The following is a 17,847-nucleotide window of genomic DNA, read 5'->3' as shown; positions in this document are numbered from 1 at the left end:
CAGCTTTGCCCCAGGAAGGAATTAGACCCCGTGCTCCTCACCATGGCTGCACCTGGGGCCCCTTGTAGACGTGGGCTGGAGCGGAGCCCTACCGCTGGGCATCCCTCCACTCCTGGAGGGAGGCTCGCCGACACTCCTCGAACGCAGGATGCTGTGTTACGAAAGGCAGATGAAGCGCTCAGCAGTATGACTCCACCGTGTCCTAAATTCCACATACTACCGAGTCTCCTGCCTTCATAGATTTTAACCCAGCGTGAATTTGCAACAGATGTGCTTATGTGCAACTTATGAAGACATTTTATGGGTAACTTGGCTGATGGAGAATGTTTTGAAAGACGGTTTGAGCACATCCAGGTCCACACCATCCCTGTGGGCCATGCCATCCTCTGGCCACCTGCAACCCAGCTTCTGTCCTCCGTCTAGAGGACGAAGTCCTCTCTGATGGGTACAGGCATGCTCACTTCCCTGGCAGGGCTGTCCTTCCTCGCTGCTTCTAAGGCCTCCAAGCTCCACAACCCGACCCGCTCAGCAATCAGCCCATTGCTCCTGCCCCCACCAGGGGTGGGGCTGGTCTTTCAACCACCCAGCACCTCCAGACCATATAACAGGCCGCTCACAGGTCCTTGTTCAGAGATGGGAGGCAAGGTGACCTCAGGAGAGGGTGTCTCTATCCTCCCTGCCCCCCCCCAGACCCCGAGGGCAGCTGGTACCCTGCAACCAGCAGAGCCCACCTCACCGCCTTGGCAGCCTGTCCCTTTCTGCAGTGGCAGCTGTCAGTATGATGAGTTGACTCTAAAATTCAGAAAGCAACACACTTGTGTTTCTCTTCCTCGTGGAAGCCTGTTTCCCCCATCCCCCAACCGTACCCATGACGTGGGCCATCGTGTGACTCCCCGCTGCTGCTGCGGCTGCTGCACTGTGAGCTCCCCCAGGGGTGCAGCATCGTCTCCTCAGCCTGCCGTCCCACACACTTATTGTGTTGGGGAGGAAAACTGATATTTGCTGATAAATATGCATCCAGGCAGGGATAGAGTGATAAAAGGCTCAGCCCATCCCATAAAGGGTCTGCAGTCCAGTGAGGGGACAAAAGAAAGGAGAAAAAGGTGAGAACTACAGCCAAGGGACGTAATGCCACCACCGGAGAGGTGAGAACAGTGATAACCACAGCCAAGGGGTGTTGGGACGGAGGGCAGGGCAGAGGGGGCCCAAGGAGGACACTCCAGGCCGGTGGAGAGGGGCAGTGTGTGATGGGGGCGGGGCGTGGGAGGCTGTGGGCGGGGAGCAGTGGCTGCCTTGGGAAGCTCTGCCCCCTGTAGTGCGTAGCTGTCCTTGCTTAGGGTCCCTTTTGTTTTTCAGCTGATGAAGGTCGTGAATGAAATGTGCCCCAACATCACAAGGATTTACAACATTGGCAAGAGCCACCAGGGCCTGAAGCTGTACGCGGTGGAGATCTCCGACCACCCCGGGGAGCACGAAGTCGGTGAGGCGGCCCCTCTGGGACGCACGCGTCCCTTCATGCCTGGTGCCTTCCTTGAGCAAAGGAGACGGTTGGCCCTTTGAGAGCATTTGTGCCCCCGGCAGAAGCTGCTCACACACCTGCTCACTGAGATCCTACAGTTCATCCTCTGAGTCTCTTGTCTTACGATGCGGGCTGTCAGCTTACTTAAGCTAGAGATGCCCTCCTTTTCTCCAGATGGACTGTTTTTAGTCCTGTTCTCCTGTTTTCAATCCTGTTCTGAGACCAGGAGCCCTAACCAAAGAAAAAGGCAGCCAAACACGGGTCAGACAGGATCCTTTTCTGGGAGAAAATTCTGGACTCCCTGGTCATTAGAGGCTCAAGTTAGAGGAGGTCCCTAGTTATTTTTAAATATTTTAATCCTGTTTTAAGTATTTCCTATTTTCAGCCATTTCCCATGAGTCACTCGGAGCCCATGCCCACCTCCAAGTCAGAGGGGCCTCCCGGGTTTTCTTCCTGGTAAACCTGTGAGCCCTTGAGGGACCCCCTTCCGTTTAAATTCAGAGGTTTGTCTGACTCGTCCAACTTGAACGTTTGCCAGTGTTTCTGGACTGAACGTTTGCCAGTGTTTCTGGACTGAACGTTCGCCGGTGTTTTTTCTGCACTTCCTCTCAGGAGTTTCCTGTAAAGGGCTCATCTGCTCGTACCAACCCATCGCCCTAAAGGTAGCGGCTTCACAGTGAGCAGGGAGGAAGCGCTGTCTGTCTGCGCCCAGCCCCGAAAACGCTGGGCTTTGATGAGAAAGCGCTCCAACTCGGCCCGTTCCAACATTTCCAAAAGCGTGCATCGCTGACTCACCCGCCAGACTGTCATCTGCTGGTGTTTATTCACCTTTGTGTCCTTCTGCAATTAAAAAGAAGTTCTTTTAAGAAAGATAATTGCCTCCTCAAACAGAAAAATAGTTTCTGTGGCTTGTGTTCCATCTGTACATTGAAAGCCTCAGCACAGTGCTCTGCGTCTCTTCTTGCCAAGTAGGAGCGAACATTATCGCCCAGGGGTTGGTGTCATTTGAGAGTTTTCTACACATTCTCTTAGTTACTTACCTACTTGGGGATAGAAAACTATACTGATAAAATTTTGGAGGTTCGTTGGGAAGAACCGTTGGGGCTAAGCCTGTAAAGTCATACTGGTTGGGATGTCTCCTGTGTCCCAGCACCAAGTGACGAGAGCTGCTTGGCTGCCAGCATGACCGTCTTTTTCCCCATCTCTGAGTCCAGGGGAGCCCGAGTTCCACTACATCGCGGGGGCGCACGGCAACGAGGTGCTGGGCCGCGAGCTGCTGCTGCTGCTGGTGCAGTTTCTGTGCCAGGAGTACCTGGCTGGCAACGCGCGCATCGTCCGCCTGGTGGAGGAGACCCGCATCCACGTCGTGCCCTCCCTGAACCCCGACGGCTACGAGAAGGCCTACGAAGGGGTAATGGCCCCGCGCCCCCACTTGATGCGATGGCTGGGCTTCCGATGCGCGGCACGCTTGGCCAGGAGTTGAAGTCCACACTTGGGTCGTGGCTGGGTAGCTCAGTTGGTTAGAGGGTTGTCCAGATACGCCAAGGTTGTGGGATCAGTCCCTGATCAGGGCACTTCCAAGAACCGGCCAATGAATGCATCAATAAGTGGAACAAATTAATGTCTCCTGCCCCCTCTAATCATCATCATCATAATAATAATAATAATAAGCAACCGGTACTTGAAGCTTCCTTGTAGAGTCTCGCTGCTGAGGCAGGGACCCCACAAGGTTATGAAAGATACAAACCGGAACTGAGAATGACAGGGACCCTGAGGGGCACACGTCAGCAGACTGGAGAAGGCGAGCATGAGCAACACTGTTGCTAATACAGTGGTCGTGACAGGGTGGCATGGTGGTGTAAGCACTTTGCCTAGGCGGGCCCTGGCCTTGACCCTTACTTACAGAGCTCTCCTAGGTCCTCTGAGGAGAGTCGTTCTGATGTTCTGATATGTCGTTTATACTTCATGTTCTGAGCATGATGTAGAATTTGTCATAGGTCATAGTTATGTATAGAATCATGTGTAGGGTTAGGATTATCTGGGAATAAAATGGAAAATCATGCTGAAAACAATGCTACCTGTCAAGTGCACGCTTTACGGCCCAGAATTTTGGCTGTGTTTATTGATACAAATAAGGATTTGCAGACCGGTTGGTTGGGGGTTTGTGAGCCAGGATCAGGGGCCGGAGAGGGAGGCTGTTAATTTTGTAGTGATGGGCTTTCAGAGTCATTACCACTCAGTGTTTCATCTGACCAGTGTAGACGCTCCCAGGAGCGAGGAGAGGGGGAAGGAGGGACCTCCCACTTTCTGAGCACTGCCTTGCAGCAGGAGTCCCTCTCTGTGGGGTGATTTGGCTGTATCATCCATCACCCACCAAGTGTGATTAGAAGGGGCCTCGATATGCTGCCCTGGATCTGCCTTTGGGTGGGAGGGTGCGCAGAGGCACAGCTCGGGGATGGCAATGGGGGCGCCCTGTGTGTGGCGAGGCGGTACCGGCCAGCAGCCTGTGGACTCCTCTCACTCTGGATTATCTCACAGGGCTCGGAGCTGGGAGGCTGGTCCCTGGGACGCTGGACCCACGATGGCATCGACATCAACAACAACTTTCCTGACTTAAACACGCTACTCTGGGAGACAGAGGGCCACCAGGACAGCCCGAGGAAAGTCCCCAACCACCACATCGCCATCCCCGAGTGGTTTCGGTCTGACAACGCCACGGTGAGCACGGCACCCACAGTCTGCAGAGCCCAGAAGGCCAGCGTGAAAGCCCACTGGCATCTGCAGGGGACCAGGGCAAAACTGGTGCTTCTTTTATAAGTTTTCTCCAAAAGTAGGGACGTGTGCTAGAAGGCTAGATAATAAAATACCTTCCAAGTGGATATTTTAGGAGATTCTTTATAAAAAATCGTGTAGTTACGATCCTTTGTAAGAACACACTGCTTTAAAAAAATCCCCGATTTGCGTATTTGCAGCTATCAGTATACCCCCGCCTTTGGCAGTTCTGCTATGAAATTGTCCTTAGTCCTCACTGATTGCTGGAGATACCTTATTTTTATTTTAATAACTCCCCATGGGTTCATTACATGGGATGCTTCTCTGGAAGGAAAAATGCAACTGGGTGAGAAATGTTTCCCCCAAAGTCCTTAGGGCTAGTTTCACAAAAAGTATATTGTGGAAGAAACAATTTTCATAGAATTTCACGGCCTTTTATTGCCTTCTTTCTCCATGGTATTTGCCTCTGGTCTTTGCCCCTGGTCTTTGAATGTCTCTATGAATGTCAGGGTGAGGTCGAGCAGCCACAACAGAGCAAAACAAGTAACGGTGGCTGAACGAGGTCGAAGTTTATTGCTTTTGTCTGGTGGTGGATGGTATGTGGCTGGCCAAGTAGAAGCCCCATGGTCATCAGGAACCAGGGACTCACCCATCTTTCTGCTGCCACCCTGTTAGCTGGTGACTTTCATCCCCAAAGTCACAATCCAAGGCAGCAGCTGTCCCGTCTGTGAAGGGAGGGAAGAGACGGGGTTAGAAAGCAGCCTTCCTCTCAGATAATGCGATAGATAACGTGCAGAGGCCTTCCCAGAGTTCCAACGTGATACTGCTGGGTCACTGCCATTGGTCAGAATTTAGTGACACGATGATACCGGCCCACTGCAGGGCAGGGTGGGAAATGGTACCTTTTTGGCAAGCACACTGCAAGCTCACTTCAATTACTTCCAGTGTTTGTCTTTCATCACGGATTTTATTCTACTGGAATGACCTTCATAGGGACCAGTAACTGATGACAAGTCTGGCGATCAGCGGTTAGTGTGTGACCGTATCAAACTTCCCAGTTTCAGTGTCTAACATCGCCACCGCCTTTCCTTCCCTTCCCCCGCTTTCTTCTCCCCCTACAAGGTTAGTGAAGCAAATGCCAGGCGCAGGCTCATTTTATTGGTAAATATTTACTATCTCTAAAAGACGGGACTCTCTTTTAAAACTGGAAATTATTACCATTGTCATCTACAAATAAATTATGTCTTAATATTATAAAATATCTAGCCAGTCTTTACATTTTGTTGTTATCATTCTGTCTCTCTTAGCTCATTTAAAGCAGGATCCAAAAAAAATCCCATTCATTTTGACTGGTTTATAATCTGTTAAGTCTCATTTAAACGACAGATTTCTCCCTCCATCGCTTTCTTTTTCCCTTGCAATCTCATTGCTGTCAACCTTGTACCTGCTACGTTATCAACAGCTAGACTGTCTTGTAGCATTGCCCCTTGTCTGGACTCAGCTAATTATATTCTTGTGAGGCCATGTAACAGATTCCTCTGTTCCTCGCAAATGGGCAGTGGATTCAGACCAGACTGGACTAATTAGAACAGAGGTATGCAAGCGCCAGCCCGCAGGCCACGCCCCCCAGGCCTGCTTCAGTAAACACTGTTATTGGAGCCCCGCCTCCTCCTTTCGTCTGCACATTGTCTACGGTGTCTTCCCTGCAGAGTCGAGTCCTCGGGACAGAGACCGTATGGCCTACAAAGTCTAAAATGCATGTGGACTGCCTGGTCCTTCACCGAGGCCGTCTGGACGAAGGGCGTGGCCTGACTGGGGGTTAATGCGTTTAAGGCCATGCTCTTTCATTAGGAGACGCAGGGTGGGTGGCCATGTTTGCATCTGGGTGCTCAGCGGCCCGTGATGGGGGCTCCCCACCCCGTGTCCCCGGGGCTGCAGCACGTCAGCGCTCGTATTCCATCCTTCCCTCTTTGTCAGTAACCGCAATGTTTCTGTGAAAGCAAACTTCCCTGGATTTCTCTTTTGTAACTCCATTATTTCTACAAAGTCGGGTTCATTCAGGACAGATTTTGAAATTCAAAGTTTTGCTCCGATTCTTCCGGGAAAGGATTGCCTTTTCGACCTGGTCCCTGTTCGGAAAGCTGGGGAGAGGAAGCCGTTGCCTTACTGGATTCCTCAAGGCGTGGTTCACTGGGGATGTTCGCAGGTGGCGGTGGAGACCAGGGCCGTCATAGCCTGGATGGAAAAAATCCCCTTCGTGCTGGGCGGCAACCTGCAGGGGGGCGAGCTGGTGGTGGCGTACCCCTACGACATGGTGCGGTCCCTGTGGAGGACGCAGGAGCCCACGCCCACCCCGGACGACCACGTGTTCCGCTGGCTGGCCTACTCCTACGCCTCCACGCACCGCCTCATGACCGATGCCAGGAGGAGGGTGTGCCACACGGAAGACTTCCAGAAGGAGGATGGGACTGTCAACGGGGCTTCCTGGCACACCGTGGCCGGAAGTAAGTCTCTGATCGTCTGGCCTGCGTCGTGGGGCCAGATGACAATGCACCACAGGGACAGGGAGGGACCCGTGGGCCACCTCCTCCTAACCCTCCCGACACCTCCTATTGTTAGCGTCATTAGAACACCACCTCCACATGGTTAACCCCTGAAAGGTCCCAGCCCTCTGCAGAACCTCCCCTTTCACCCTTTCCGGTCTTGGGGGACCATGGCTGGTTCCTGTTCTAGAAATGACTAGGGCTTGGTCGCTGGAAGGGGGGATCTGCCGAGAGGGGCAGAGCTGGGGTCTGTTTGACTCCGGGACCTGCTCTTCACCACTGAGCGTTTCGGATTTCATAGGGTCAGAGGTGGGTAAATGTGGACTCGGGGGAATATCTGACCAAAAAGCAAACCCAGCGAAGGGGCAGAGAGCATTCTGGAGCTGATCCCGTTGCGGAGGACGTCCTGTGCGGTGACCTGCAGAGGGGGCCAGAAAGGACCCCACGCTCAGGTGTGAGCCTAACAGGTGGGGAAGACTGCTTCACAGATCTCCCATCCACAGTGGTCAGCAGGCCGGCCTCCCTGCTGTCCCACGGCGTCTGGTGGAAGCCCAGCTGAGCACCGTGAGGGGCACACTCGGCGTTGCTGCCAGCGCCCACACAGGACCCCAGGCTTCCCACAGAGACACCCGGTCCCAGTTTCAGGACAAGTGCTTGCGCCTGGCCCAGGGCTCCCCACGGAGGGGGAAAACGATGTCACATTCCCCGAGGTCCCTCTCTATAGGGGTGTCAGGACCCGAAGCATGTTGTTCATTGCTTATTTCCTTGGCTTTGTGCGGGTTGGTCAAGCCACTGATGCAGTTGAAAAATATCCCATGTCAGGTGGGCCTGAATTCAATTTCTGGTTCATTAGGTGGATGCTGTGTGGCCCCGGGCAAGTTTCTTCACCTCTCTGGGCCCCTCTGTCTTTCATTTGTAATACGGGCACGATGACAGTGGCGACAGTGCTCCCTCTAGGACTGTTGTGAGGACGGTGTCGGTGAGAGACGTGCGTTTGTCCCGTACCTGGTTTATCGGAGATGCTCAGCTGTGGGGAGTTCCACCCTGTGGAACACATGGACCGGACCCCCTTCGGGGAGCGTGCCCAGGTTCTCTATTTCACTGGGCCAGTGAACGTTAGTGTTATTTTGCTGGAGACTTGGCCTTCACACACCTTTCAGGTGTGCTTCCACCCTCAGGAGAAGGAGAATAAAAAGTAGCAGAAGTGCTTGTTTCTGTGACCACTTTAAAACATGGTCGCTCACCATTTGGGGGGGGCTACCTACCAAGCAGAGGCATTTAATTGATCTCTCTTGTGGTTTTGCTCCGTACAAAATTTTTTTAAAATGCAAATTCCTATCTATTAAGAAAATTTTCTAATGGTCAAAAAGCCTTCTTGCTTTTCAATTCCAGCCCCCAAAACCTGAAATAATCTTTACGTGAAACGTGTGTTTATTTTTCTGGCTGCTGTGACGAATTCGGTGTGGGCACAGCTGCATTCCTTCATGTCTGGTCAATGGTGACGTTTTGAACAGTTCACTGCCACACAGTCACATGGGTGGCATTTAACTTTTTCCCTATCAATTATATTTCCCATTATTTCAGGGACTTTTGTGGCAGAGCCATGTGGCAGCTCCAGCCTCTTTAATTATTCTCCTGGCGGTACAATGAGGCCTCGGATTCATGGCTTTGTGGATTAATGAAATGCGATTTCTCATTTCCTTGCCTCCCCCTCCGCCTCCGCCGCCTCTCTCTGCTTGGGTCTCGCTTACTCATTAGCACCGAGGGGAGCTCTGGGCATCTCCAAATGCATGTTGTTTGGGCTGTGTGCTTTTCAACTCCCAGGAGATGTGAGACCCTCTTTTTTCCCGCACCCTCCCCCACAGTGAAGGCAGGTGTCCTGATAGCATTGGGCACCCCACGTGAGCTCTGGGCTCCATGTGGGACCTCGTGACCAGAGCAGGACTCTGGCCAGGAGAGAAGAAAACGAGGGTCTCGCTGTCCCTAGGCAGGACGGATGGCTCGGGCAGAACTGTCTGAGTCACACCCCAGTGTCTTGCCCACCTGTGCTGCTGGCCGGCCTCCTGGTGTTGTAACTCCAGAGTCGGGGTTCAGCTGAGCAAGTGGACCTGGCCTTTGGACCAACCTTCTTCAACCAGACCAGACCCCTGCGGAGGATTTTCTGTGACCTTGACACCATCCCACTTTTACTCCATGGCTCTCGTGTCCTTGTTTGTCACACATGTTGTGACTGATGACACATGAATGGTTTGAATCTGAAATTGACAGAGAGAGGAACCATATGTTTTGTATCATTTTGCCTGTGACTTTAGAGATTATGCAGCAGATTGATACAGAGTTGCTCTTGATGTTCAAAGTCATGCTTCTTAATCACACGTTCACACTGAGCGATGCGTTGCTTAGCGTTATGGTGAGCCAAGTGCGGAGGGAGTGAAGACAGGGCAGGGGAGGCCCAAGACCGGTCAAGTTGAGGGAGGGCCGGCTCTCGTTCTCCATCAACACAGAGAAACACAGCCCACCCCCTCTGCTGCCCACACCCGTGACCCTCAGAGCTGCCCAGAGGCTGGGTGAGCTTCCAGGCAACCACACAGAATGTCACTGCACCGAGTCCTTGTCAGTCACCCCACTCTCCCCAAACAAAACTGTTAGGAGAGCCACTGGGACCCTGTGCCACCCGACATTCATTTACCCTTTCCCTAAGTGTTGGGTGTGGTAGTGGGTTGACTGGTAGCCCCCCAAAATTTATGTTTACCTCCTGATCTCCAGAACATGTGAATGTGACCTTATTTGGAAAACTGGCCTTTTGCAGGTGCAATGCATTTAACGATGTCCTGACAAGGTTATTCTGGGTCTCCTGGATGGGCCCTAAAATCACTGGCAAATGTCCTGATAAACAGCAGAAGAGGAGAAACATGGACACAGAGAACAGGGCCGTGTGAGGACGGAGGCAGAGACAGGACCCACGCAGCCGGAAGCCGAGGCAGCCAGGGGCCACCAGACACTGGAATTGGCAGGAAGGGTCTCCTCTGGAGCCTTTGGAGGGGCCATAGCTCTGAAAACACCTTGGCCTCAGGCTTCTGGCCTCTGGAACTACGGGAAGATCAAATCCTATTGTTTTAAGTTCCCCAGTTTGTGGTCACTGCTAACAGCGGCCCTAGGAGATAAATACAGGGACCAGTTCCCTGCCAGGCTGGGTCCTGCACACCTGGCACTGGTCCTGTGAGGATGCGCAGGGCTAGTCTGCGTTGGGGCGTAGCGGCGGGTGCCTTTGCCCTGCAGCCATCCCTGCCCTCACCGCAGCACACCTGGCTTCCAACCCTGACTCTGGCCCCTCCCAGACACACAATCCAGACATATTTCTGCCTTGATGGGTTACGATAGGAAACTGTTACAGAGAGCAGCATCGTTACAGAGATAAGTTCAATTAAATACTAAAAATCCTTGCTGTTAGTTAATGATACCCTTATTCTAAGAGTAGTTTTAAACTGAGTTTGATGAAATAAGAGGATTTTATCTGAAAGGCAGTAACTTCTGTCCTCCTTTGGTCCAAGATGCTTGCACAGGTGCCTGCCTCCCATAAATGCTTCCAGCAGCACCCTCTCCCCCTACTGACACCCCCTGACCTGTTACACTTGCTGTGATTCACTTTTTGTCTGTAGTGGACACGACGCCTCCTTGTTCAAATGACGTCTTCCAGTTCATGGTCTTGCATGTCGTGCTGCCCCTCCAGTGCCACTTGGAGCTCTGTTCAGTTGTCCGGTTGGCTTGCAGGTCTCAACGATTTCAGCTACCTTCACACGAACTGCTTCGAGCTGTCCATCTACGTGGGCTGTGACAAATTCCCTCACGAGAGCCAGCTGCCTGAGGAATGGGAGAATAATCGGGAATCCTTAATTGTGTTCATGGAGCAGGTATGGCGTGGGCCCGTGCTGCAATGGGGAGTTAGCTAAGGAATGAGGCCCTTGAGGTGGCGGAAAGTGAGAGATCAAATGGGTGTGGCCACGGTCCGAGGCTCCATGGTCCTGGGCCGCCATTGTCCTGGGCCGCCATTGTCCTGGGCCAGCCACTGCAGTGTGGGAGGGGACCGGCTCTGTTTGCACTTGCTTGGACGCAGGCAAGTGAGCTCTGACTCCGAGCCGATCATTCCCACTGGTTTGTGGCGGGTGAGACTGATCTGGGGTTTTCAGATGCTGCTCTGTGGGGAGGCACGGGACGTGGCTGGGTTCCTCATATTCGTCAGCGAGGGCTGTGTGACAGCGTGTACAGGCCGAGGGTCTCAGCAACAGAAATCGCAATTCTGGAGGCTACAAGTCCATGCTTAAGGGCCCTGCAGGTTGGTTCCCCTCGGAGGCCTCTCTCCTTGGCTTGGAGCTGGGATGTCATCTTGGATCGTCACCTTTCAGTACAGAGGGGAAGCTGAGGTACAAGGTCCGGAGTCACTGCTGTGCCACACAGCCAACCGGGAAGGGCCCTGTAGACGGAGCTGTGGTTTGCAGGAAAGTCGGTTCTTGTCTCCTCTCTGTTGCTTGTCTGTTTATAACATTAAGTCCATACAGCACAGGAAAAGGAAAACAAACTGTGAGGGCAAAAATTCCATTTTTAGTGGATTTTTTAACGGGATTCTCTCAGATCCTAATATTTTTTAAACCTCCAAGATATTTTCCCTCCTGTGGAAGACTTCTGTTGCAGGGACCCCAAAGGGATCCACAAGTGTCCCACACCAAACCCACGCAGCGCCAGGGAGCTCTTGAGCTCGACGAGGCCTCGTGGGCGCAACTGGTGGCACTGGGCTGGCGTTCGTTGTTCTCACCGTGCGGGTCGGGTGGGGCGTGTTGGCGAGCTCACCGGTGTCTCTCGTTGTGTTTGCCGAGCAGGTCCATCGCGGCATCAAAGGTGTGGTGAGGGATTTACACGGCAGAGGAATCCCAGATGCCGTCATCTCCGTAGAAGGCATCAGCCACGACATCCGGACAGGTAAGCTGCACAGGTGTGCCAACTTTCTCAGTAGGAAACGCCTGTTTTCCGGGAGTGTCTGAATGAGTGAATGGACATTACAGGCTGCTTCCAAGAGTGCACACTGAACGGGCGAGCCAGTGCAGGCCGCCTTCCCGACCCCACGCTGCTCTTCCCGGAGGGGAGGAGCGGCCTCTCCCCCCAAACTGTGCACCTATGTTAACTGACCCTGCCCTCCCCACCAGTCGCCACATTTGACCTACCAGGAAGAGGAGAGCCTGGGGCATCAAGATGGGCTGAGGCTGGAATTCGGACCTGGCATGTGTCCCTCAATGCCGGGATACCTGCCCACGTGCCTGGTATAGAAGGCCAACTATTACAATGGGTGGAATGTACCTGAAATGCTACAAATCGGTCCATTGCTGGGTGACGCCCTGCATCAGTTTTTCCTTGTAGTTGTCTCTTTCTTCGCTGGACAATGTTTTCATGCAGCGTAGCATGGCAGTAGGTACATAGTAACCCCTGCTGGTCATTCATTCATTCATTCATTCATCCAGCAAATGTGATTTCGAACTCTTAATGGACCAGCTACCTGCCAGGTGTTGACAGACCTCATGAGTGAAAGAGGCTATTTGATCTGCTCTGCATAGGACCGTATTTTAAACATTGCTAATGAACCCCTCTGAAAGAGTGATTCATAAAAGAGCCTGGAATATTCCTTGGGCTATTAGTGCCTTGTACGCACTGTGAGAAAACAAGGTTTTAAATTGAGTGAGAGATAAAAAGGCCCCGGGGTCCCACGAGCCTGCAGAAAGTACTTTGCCTAATGAGCTCTGAATTTCAAGCCTCTGTAATCAAGGAGACAGTTTTGATGAGCTAGTGGGAAGTGCGNTCATTCATTCATTCATTCATTCATCCAGCAAATGTGATTTCGAACTCTTAATGGACCAGCTACCTGCCAGGTGTTGACAGACCTCATGAGTGAAAGAGGCTATTTGATCTGCTCTGCATAGGACCGTATTTTAAACATTGCTAATGAACCCCTCTGAAAGAGTGATTCATAAAAGAGCCTGGAACATTCCTTGGGCTATTAGTGCCTTGTACGCACTGTGAGAAAACAGGGTTTTAAATCGAGTGAGAGATAAAAAGGCCCCGGGGTCCCACGAGCCTGCAGAAAGTACTTTGCCTAATGAGCTCTGAATTTCAAGCCTCTGTAATCAAGGAGGCAGTTTTGATGAGCTAGTGGGAAGTGCGCCTCCCTCTGCCTTTATTTCCCCCATAAGTAACTTCCCAGTGTGTTCTCACGTCGCTGAGTTCCATACTTTACACGCCGCACTCTCCCGTATTCGTTTCGGCATCTTTCGGGGCTCAGTGTCGTCTCTGAATTTGCCTTGATTTCTGTCTGATGCTTATGTGATCTGACAAGTTTTATTTCAGGAGGGATTTTGTGCAAAATAAATAGGAATATTAAGTGGAATTCTACAGAGAAAGAAGCCAGTAAGAATGCTTTCCAAATGCATGTAAATAGGTCGGCCAAGTACCAGGCTCAGAATGCCATGGGACTGCCCTTTCCTTGGTGGACACTAACCTGACCTGCTATTGAATGGAAGGGCCTGGGTTGGCCCTTCTGCCCACTGGTGTCAATGGTGCCAGCTATGTGCTGGCTGCCCCTGCAGCTCCACGGCCCACGCACCCCCGAGCAGGCCTGATTGCTCAGTGCAGCAGTTACCCAACAAGCAGTTGAGGCTGAAGGTGTCCAGCTTCTCGTGTTTATAAGACATTCCGGTTTGTGTTCCCGTGTTTGTCTTCCTCCCGCGAAGTGGAACGGGCGCTAATGGAGGATGCGTCTTGGGGAAAACACACCGTTAAGAGCAGAAGGATGAGAGGGTGGTGCCCACGCCCTGACCCAGGATGAGGAAGAGGAGGACCCCCGGTCCGGCAGAAGGACACGTGCCATGAGAAGGCCGTTCAGTGTCCCCAGGAGCCGTAGGGGTCCAGAGAGATGGCTCCCAGGGGGAACTGTATCAGGAAGGCCGTCTGGTACGAGACGAAGGCTGCTCAATGGGCTCCTGCCTTCTGAAAAGCCAGGAAATGAGGTTAGATTTCATGGAAAACCGTGCATTTTCACTAAAGGAAGGGGCGCAGAAAGACCAGGGAGCCCCCACCCAGGTAGTGCTCCTGGGCTCTCGCACTGAGCCCGGTTTAGGGGAGAGCAGGCCGTGTGAACCCGAGACAAACTGCCGATGGTCGTCGTTCATCTTCCTTAACATCCTGAGGTCTTGTGGACTCACCATCGCGTGGTCGGTCTCCGATGAATCACAGCTGTAACGTGAACTCAAACGCGATGCTTCCGAGTGTCATCTATGTCTGTGGGGGGCACGTATCCACACACACGTACACAGTTTCCTTCCTCACCTTAGGATACTTCAGGGCTGACTTAACACTCCCTCGGATCCTGCCCTTTCTCTTCTCACCCGGCACTGAAGCTTACACCGGGCAGGATATTCAGATTGTCATGAGAGAAACACCCAAACCTGCTGCTAGAAGACCCACTAGTTACCAGCTGTGTGACCTTGTGCAGGACAGCATACCTCTCTGGGCATCAAATTACTCACATAGGAAAGGAGCCCTCATACCACCTACACCAGAGTTCCCCTCGGAGGGCCAGCGGGTCAGTGTGGACCTTTTCCCTGTGCTGTGCTCACTGCAGGGGTCACTGCGTCTCCTTGTTCCGTCTCGCGGCCTTTTTAATGTCAGGGCTCTGTGTTCTCAGAAGGTTGGAGGCTCCTGGCAAGGAGTAGGCTTGACCTAGACCCCCACTTTGTGCAGAAAGGACCTAACCTAGAGCTAAGGATGGGTATAGATCCCATTACGTGCTTGCTGGGTAGCTGACCGGCAGTGCAGCTGAGGGTGGGGGGGCAGTGGGCAGGGGGTCAGCCTTGCAGCTCCAGTCTCTCTTGGACCCAGGACATGGAAAGAGCCATGGAATGAGGTGCGTATACCAGGTTCTCTTCCCAGGCCATTGGCCCTGGTCCCGTGTCATCCTTCCCTTCTCTTTTCAGAAGTGAGGGGCCCCACCCTAACTGCTGTTCTATATTTGCAGCCATGCCAAGGAGAGCCAAAAAGCCATGCACTGACAACTTTTCGGGATGGCATTTTGTGGTGAGGGCACACTGCTTGGAAGCTCAAGTTCACAATGAATGGCATGTATTGCCACAGCGGGCGGAGTGTTAGTGGTTACTTCTCCATCTCTGCTCATGTGTGTTAACACTGTGGGGAGTCTATACCCCGACCCCTGCCTGTTAAAACCATTAAGGGGGCTTCTAAAGAGGGAAGCATCTTGGCTTCCAAAATGCATTAAAAATCTGCTTCTGTGGGGGCTCGGCTCCCACACAGCCCGCCTCGGAGTCTGGCTCAGACACTAGGGCTGCTAGTGTCTGCATTGGGCCAGAACTGCTCCGAACCCCTCTGCCTTCTCTTCACAGCCAACGATGGGGATTACTGGCGCCTCCTGAACCCCGGGGAGTATGTGGTCACGGCCAAGGCAGAAGGCTTCACCTCATCCACCAAGAACTGCATGGTCGGCTATGACATGGGCGCCACACAGTGCAACTTCACACTCAGCAAAACCAACCTGGCCAGGATCCGCGAGATCATGGAGAAGTTCGGGAAGCAGCCCGTCAGCCTGCCCGCCCGGCAGCTGAAGTTGCGGGGGCGGAAGAGACGGCAGCGTGGGTGACCTCCCAACGCTGGAGCTGCGTCCAGACCCCTGCAGATCGAACCGCCCCCGGTCATAGCTCCATAGAGGACACACTCCCTGTTGTTCGCTCTGTAATCCCAGAAGGCCTGGGAGAATGTGTGCCCTGCGAGTCTGGTCCCCAGGGGAGGGCTGAAGGCTTGGGGTCTTTTCTTTTCTTTGTTCCCATGTATCCAAATCACTTGGGCAGAGCAGCAGAGAAAGGCTGGTGGGAGTGAGCGAATTCAGCAAGTCAAGCGGAATCAGAGAGAGAGAAGAGCTTGCCTGCTCGGGGGCTCCTGGCTGTGCACGAGGGGATTCCGGTGCTCCCCCTGTTCGCGTGACAGCAGATTCCCTGTGCATCTGCAACCTGCGTAGCTGAACGTGCTGCATGCCTGGGGCCCTGCTGTCCCCAGAGTCACCCTTCGAGACGCTCATGGGCCTTCTAAGACAATCCACCCTATCTGGCCCCTGGACATCCCAAGCTGTTGCCAATCAGCTGTGCAGTTGGTGATAATAGAGGCATTATGAAGTGAGCATCAGGCAGGCGGCCTCTTGAGTCCATTTATTTTCCTTTCAACAAAGGAGTGACACGCTCACAGCGGGGGAGGATGGCTGAAATAATTCAAGAGTGATGGCTGGGCATCAGGCATGCCTGGGGGCTGGTTGCATGCACATTGGGTTTACAGAGAACCCCCAAATTTCCTGCTGGTCCAGTAGTCCTGGGGGCTCCATGGGTGGGACCAGCAGGAGGTGCCAGCCTCCGAAGGAACCACGTCTATAGTCCCGCTCCTCTGAGCTGCTAGGACGTGGAAAGAGACGGCAGGCTGACGGGCGACCCTCCCTCTGCCCCAGATGCTCCTCCTCCCGTGGAAGCGAGCTCTCCCCAACTGTCTGGCGTCCAGATGGCAGGCACTTCCCATGCACGGAATACCAGGCCTTCCAGATCGCACTGAATGTAACGAAAGGCTCTTAGAACCAATACCTGTGGAGCATCGGTTCAGGAGGGGTTACCGAATTGTCATGCAGGAAAATTTGTCTCACTTTTTATTACTGTTGCTGCCTCACTGATCTGGGAAGAATGAGAAAAATAAAGAAAGCAAATGGTAAGATGCTTGTAGTGTGTGGTTCTCCTGGGTAGCCTCGCCACCCCACCCAGCAGGACTAGCTGGGAGGCTAAGAGACAGGTTCCTCACAGTCTGATCCTATGGCTGAGCTGTCCCACGAGGCCGTCTGTCCTCTGCCACTTAAACAGAGCCCCGAGTTCACTGCCAAGGCACAAGGAGCCCAGGGAAAATTAGAGAAAAGAAATCAGAGTGGCAGGTGGAGTCATTCAGTGCCTCCTGGGTATGCAGACAAGAACGACAGGTCTTGAGAGCTGAGGGGTACCTCCCAGATCAACAAGTCCTGGGACAGCAACCTGGTTTTTTCTTTCAGGTGAACTCTGATTTATCGGTTGTAGTTGCTTGGAGTTCTGTGTCAGGAAGGATTCTGAGGCAGGGTCCTGGCTCGGTGGGAAAGAACGCTGCAACCTGTTGGCTGTGTGTGCTTTGGGGAGAGGAAGGGGGGCAGCAGGGATGCTTCAAGTTTCTGTCCTTGGACTAGTTCGATTGCCCTGGATTTAGACGTCGGAACACAGAGGCCCACGGTGGGGACAAAGTGGCCAAAGTCGTGTTGCGTACAGCAGCTGGGGCAGGGTGCTCAGGGTAACCTCCTTTAACTGCCTTCCTGGAAACCCTAAATAGGTCCTGGAGCAGCCCTGGGGGCTGGGCCTCTGGGCCCGACTTTCTTCAGAGCAGACCATGCCCCCAGGCACGGACAGAAGCCTGAGGAGCCACGGGCACATTTCAGAAATCAGAGGACGGAAGGTGGGAACCCTCATCTGATCAGCGTGTCTGGGGACACGGTTAGCGACGGGCTGATGAAACGTGTGGGAAACCCTGACGAAGCTCGCAGAGCCTGAGGCTTTTTCTGCCATCGTAACTCCCTGTCCACTTGAGACGACCCAACAGCGGGGTGCTGCCCCAGCTCACGGCCCTGTTTTGATTTCCGGTTAGTGCAGCTCATCCAAAGGGCAGCTTCTGCACCCCCTGCAGCCTGGTCAACTGTCTGAGTGTTGGGAGGTCAGCACCGTGATGGCGTTTCTCCTTATCTCACCTGTCGTGGGAGGAAGGGGGCAGGGCTGCGCTCATGCTCAGATGGACTTGCTTAATAGACTGCCCATGCCTCGTTCATTTGTCAGCTTTCTGGGGCCTCCTCCAAGCCTCTCCTTGGAGCAAGGCTGAGCAGTGAGGAGGAGCTGAAATGTCCGTCTGTCCATGGGA

At 53.2% G+C, this 17,847-nt stretch overlaps 1 protein-coding gene across 2 annotated transcripts in view; it reads left to right on the top strand.

The window, feature by feature from the left end:
* Positions 1 to 16,633, top strand: part of CPXM2 (carboxypeptidase X, M14 family member 2) — an 84,188-nt gene extending 67,555 nt beyond the window's left edge. For both annotated transcript variants that reach the window (XM_037051143.1, XM_037051142.1), the window contains 7 exons: positions 1,357 to 1,480; positions 2,734 to 2,930; positions 4,058 to 4,237; positions 6,498 to 6,795; positions 10,606 to 10,745; positions 11,709 to 11,808; positions 15,273 to 16,633. In XM_037051143.1, the coding sequence (XP_036907038.1) occupies positions 1,357 to 1,480; positions 2,734 to 2,930; positions 4,058 to 4,237; positions 6,498 to 6,795; positions 10,606 to 10,745; positions 11,709 to 11,808; positions 15,273 to 15,526 (1,293 nt within the window). In that variant the 3' untranslated portion in view covers positions 15,527 to 16,633. The remainder of the gene's footprint in view (positions 1 to 1,356; positions 1,481 to 2,733; positions 2,931 to 4,057; positions 4,238 to 6,497; positions 6,796 to 10,605; positions 10,746 to 11,708; positions 11,809 to 15,272) is intronic.
* The last annotated feature ends 1,214 nt before the right edge of the window (positions 16,634 to 17,847 follow it).

The sequence above is a fragment of the Sturnira hondurensis genome, unplaced genomic scaffold, assembly GCF_014824575.4.
Source record: "Sturnira hondurensis isolate 20B ecotype Veracruz unplaced genomic scaffold, ASM1482457v3 Scaffold0007208, whole genome shotgun sequence".
Classification (NCBI taxonomy): Eukaryota; Metazoa; Chordata; class Mammalia; order Chiroptera; family Phyllostomidae; genus Sturnira; species Sturnira hondurensis.
Note: the sequence above shows the minus strand (reverse complement) of the source record. Positions and strands in the feature narration are given on the sequence as shown.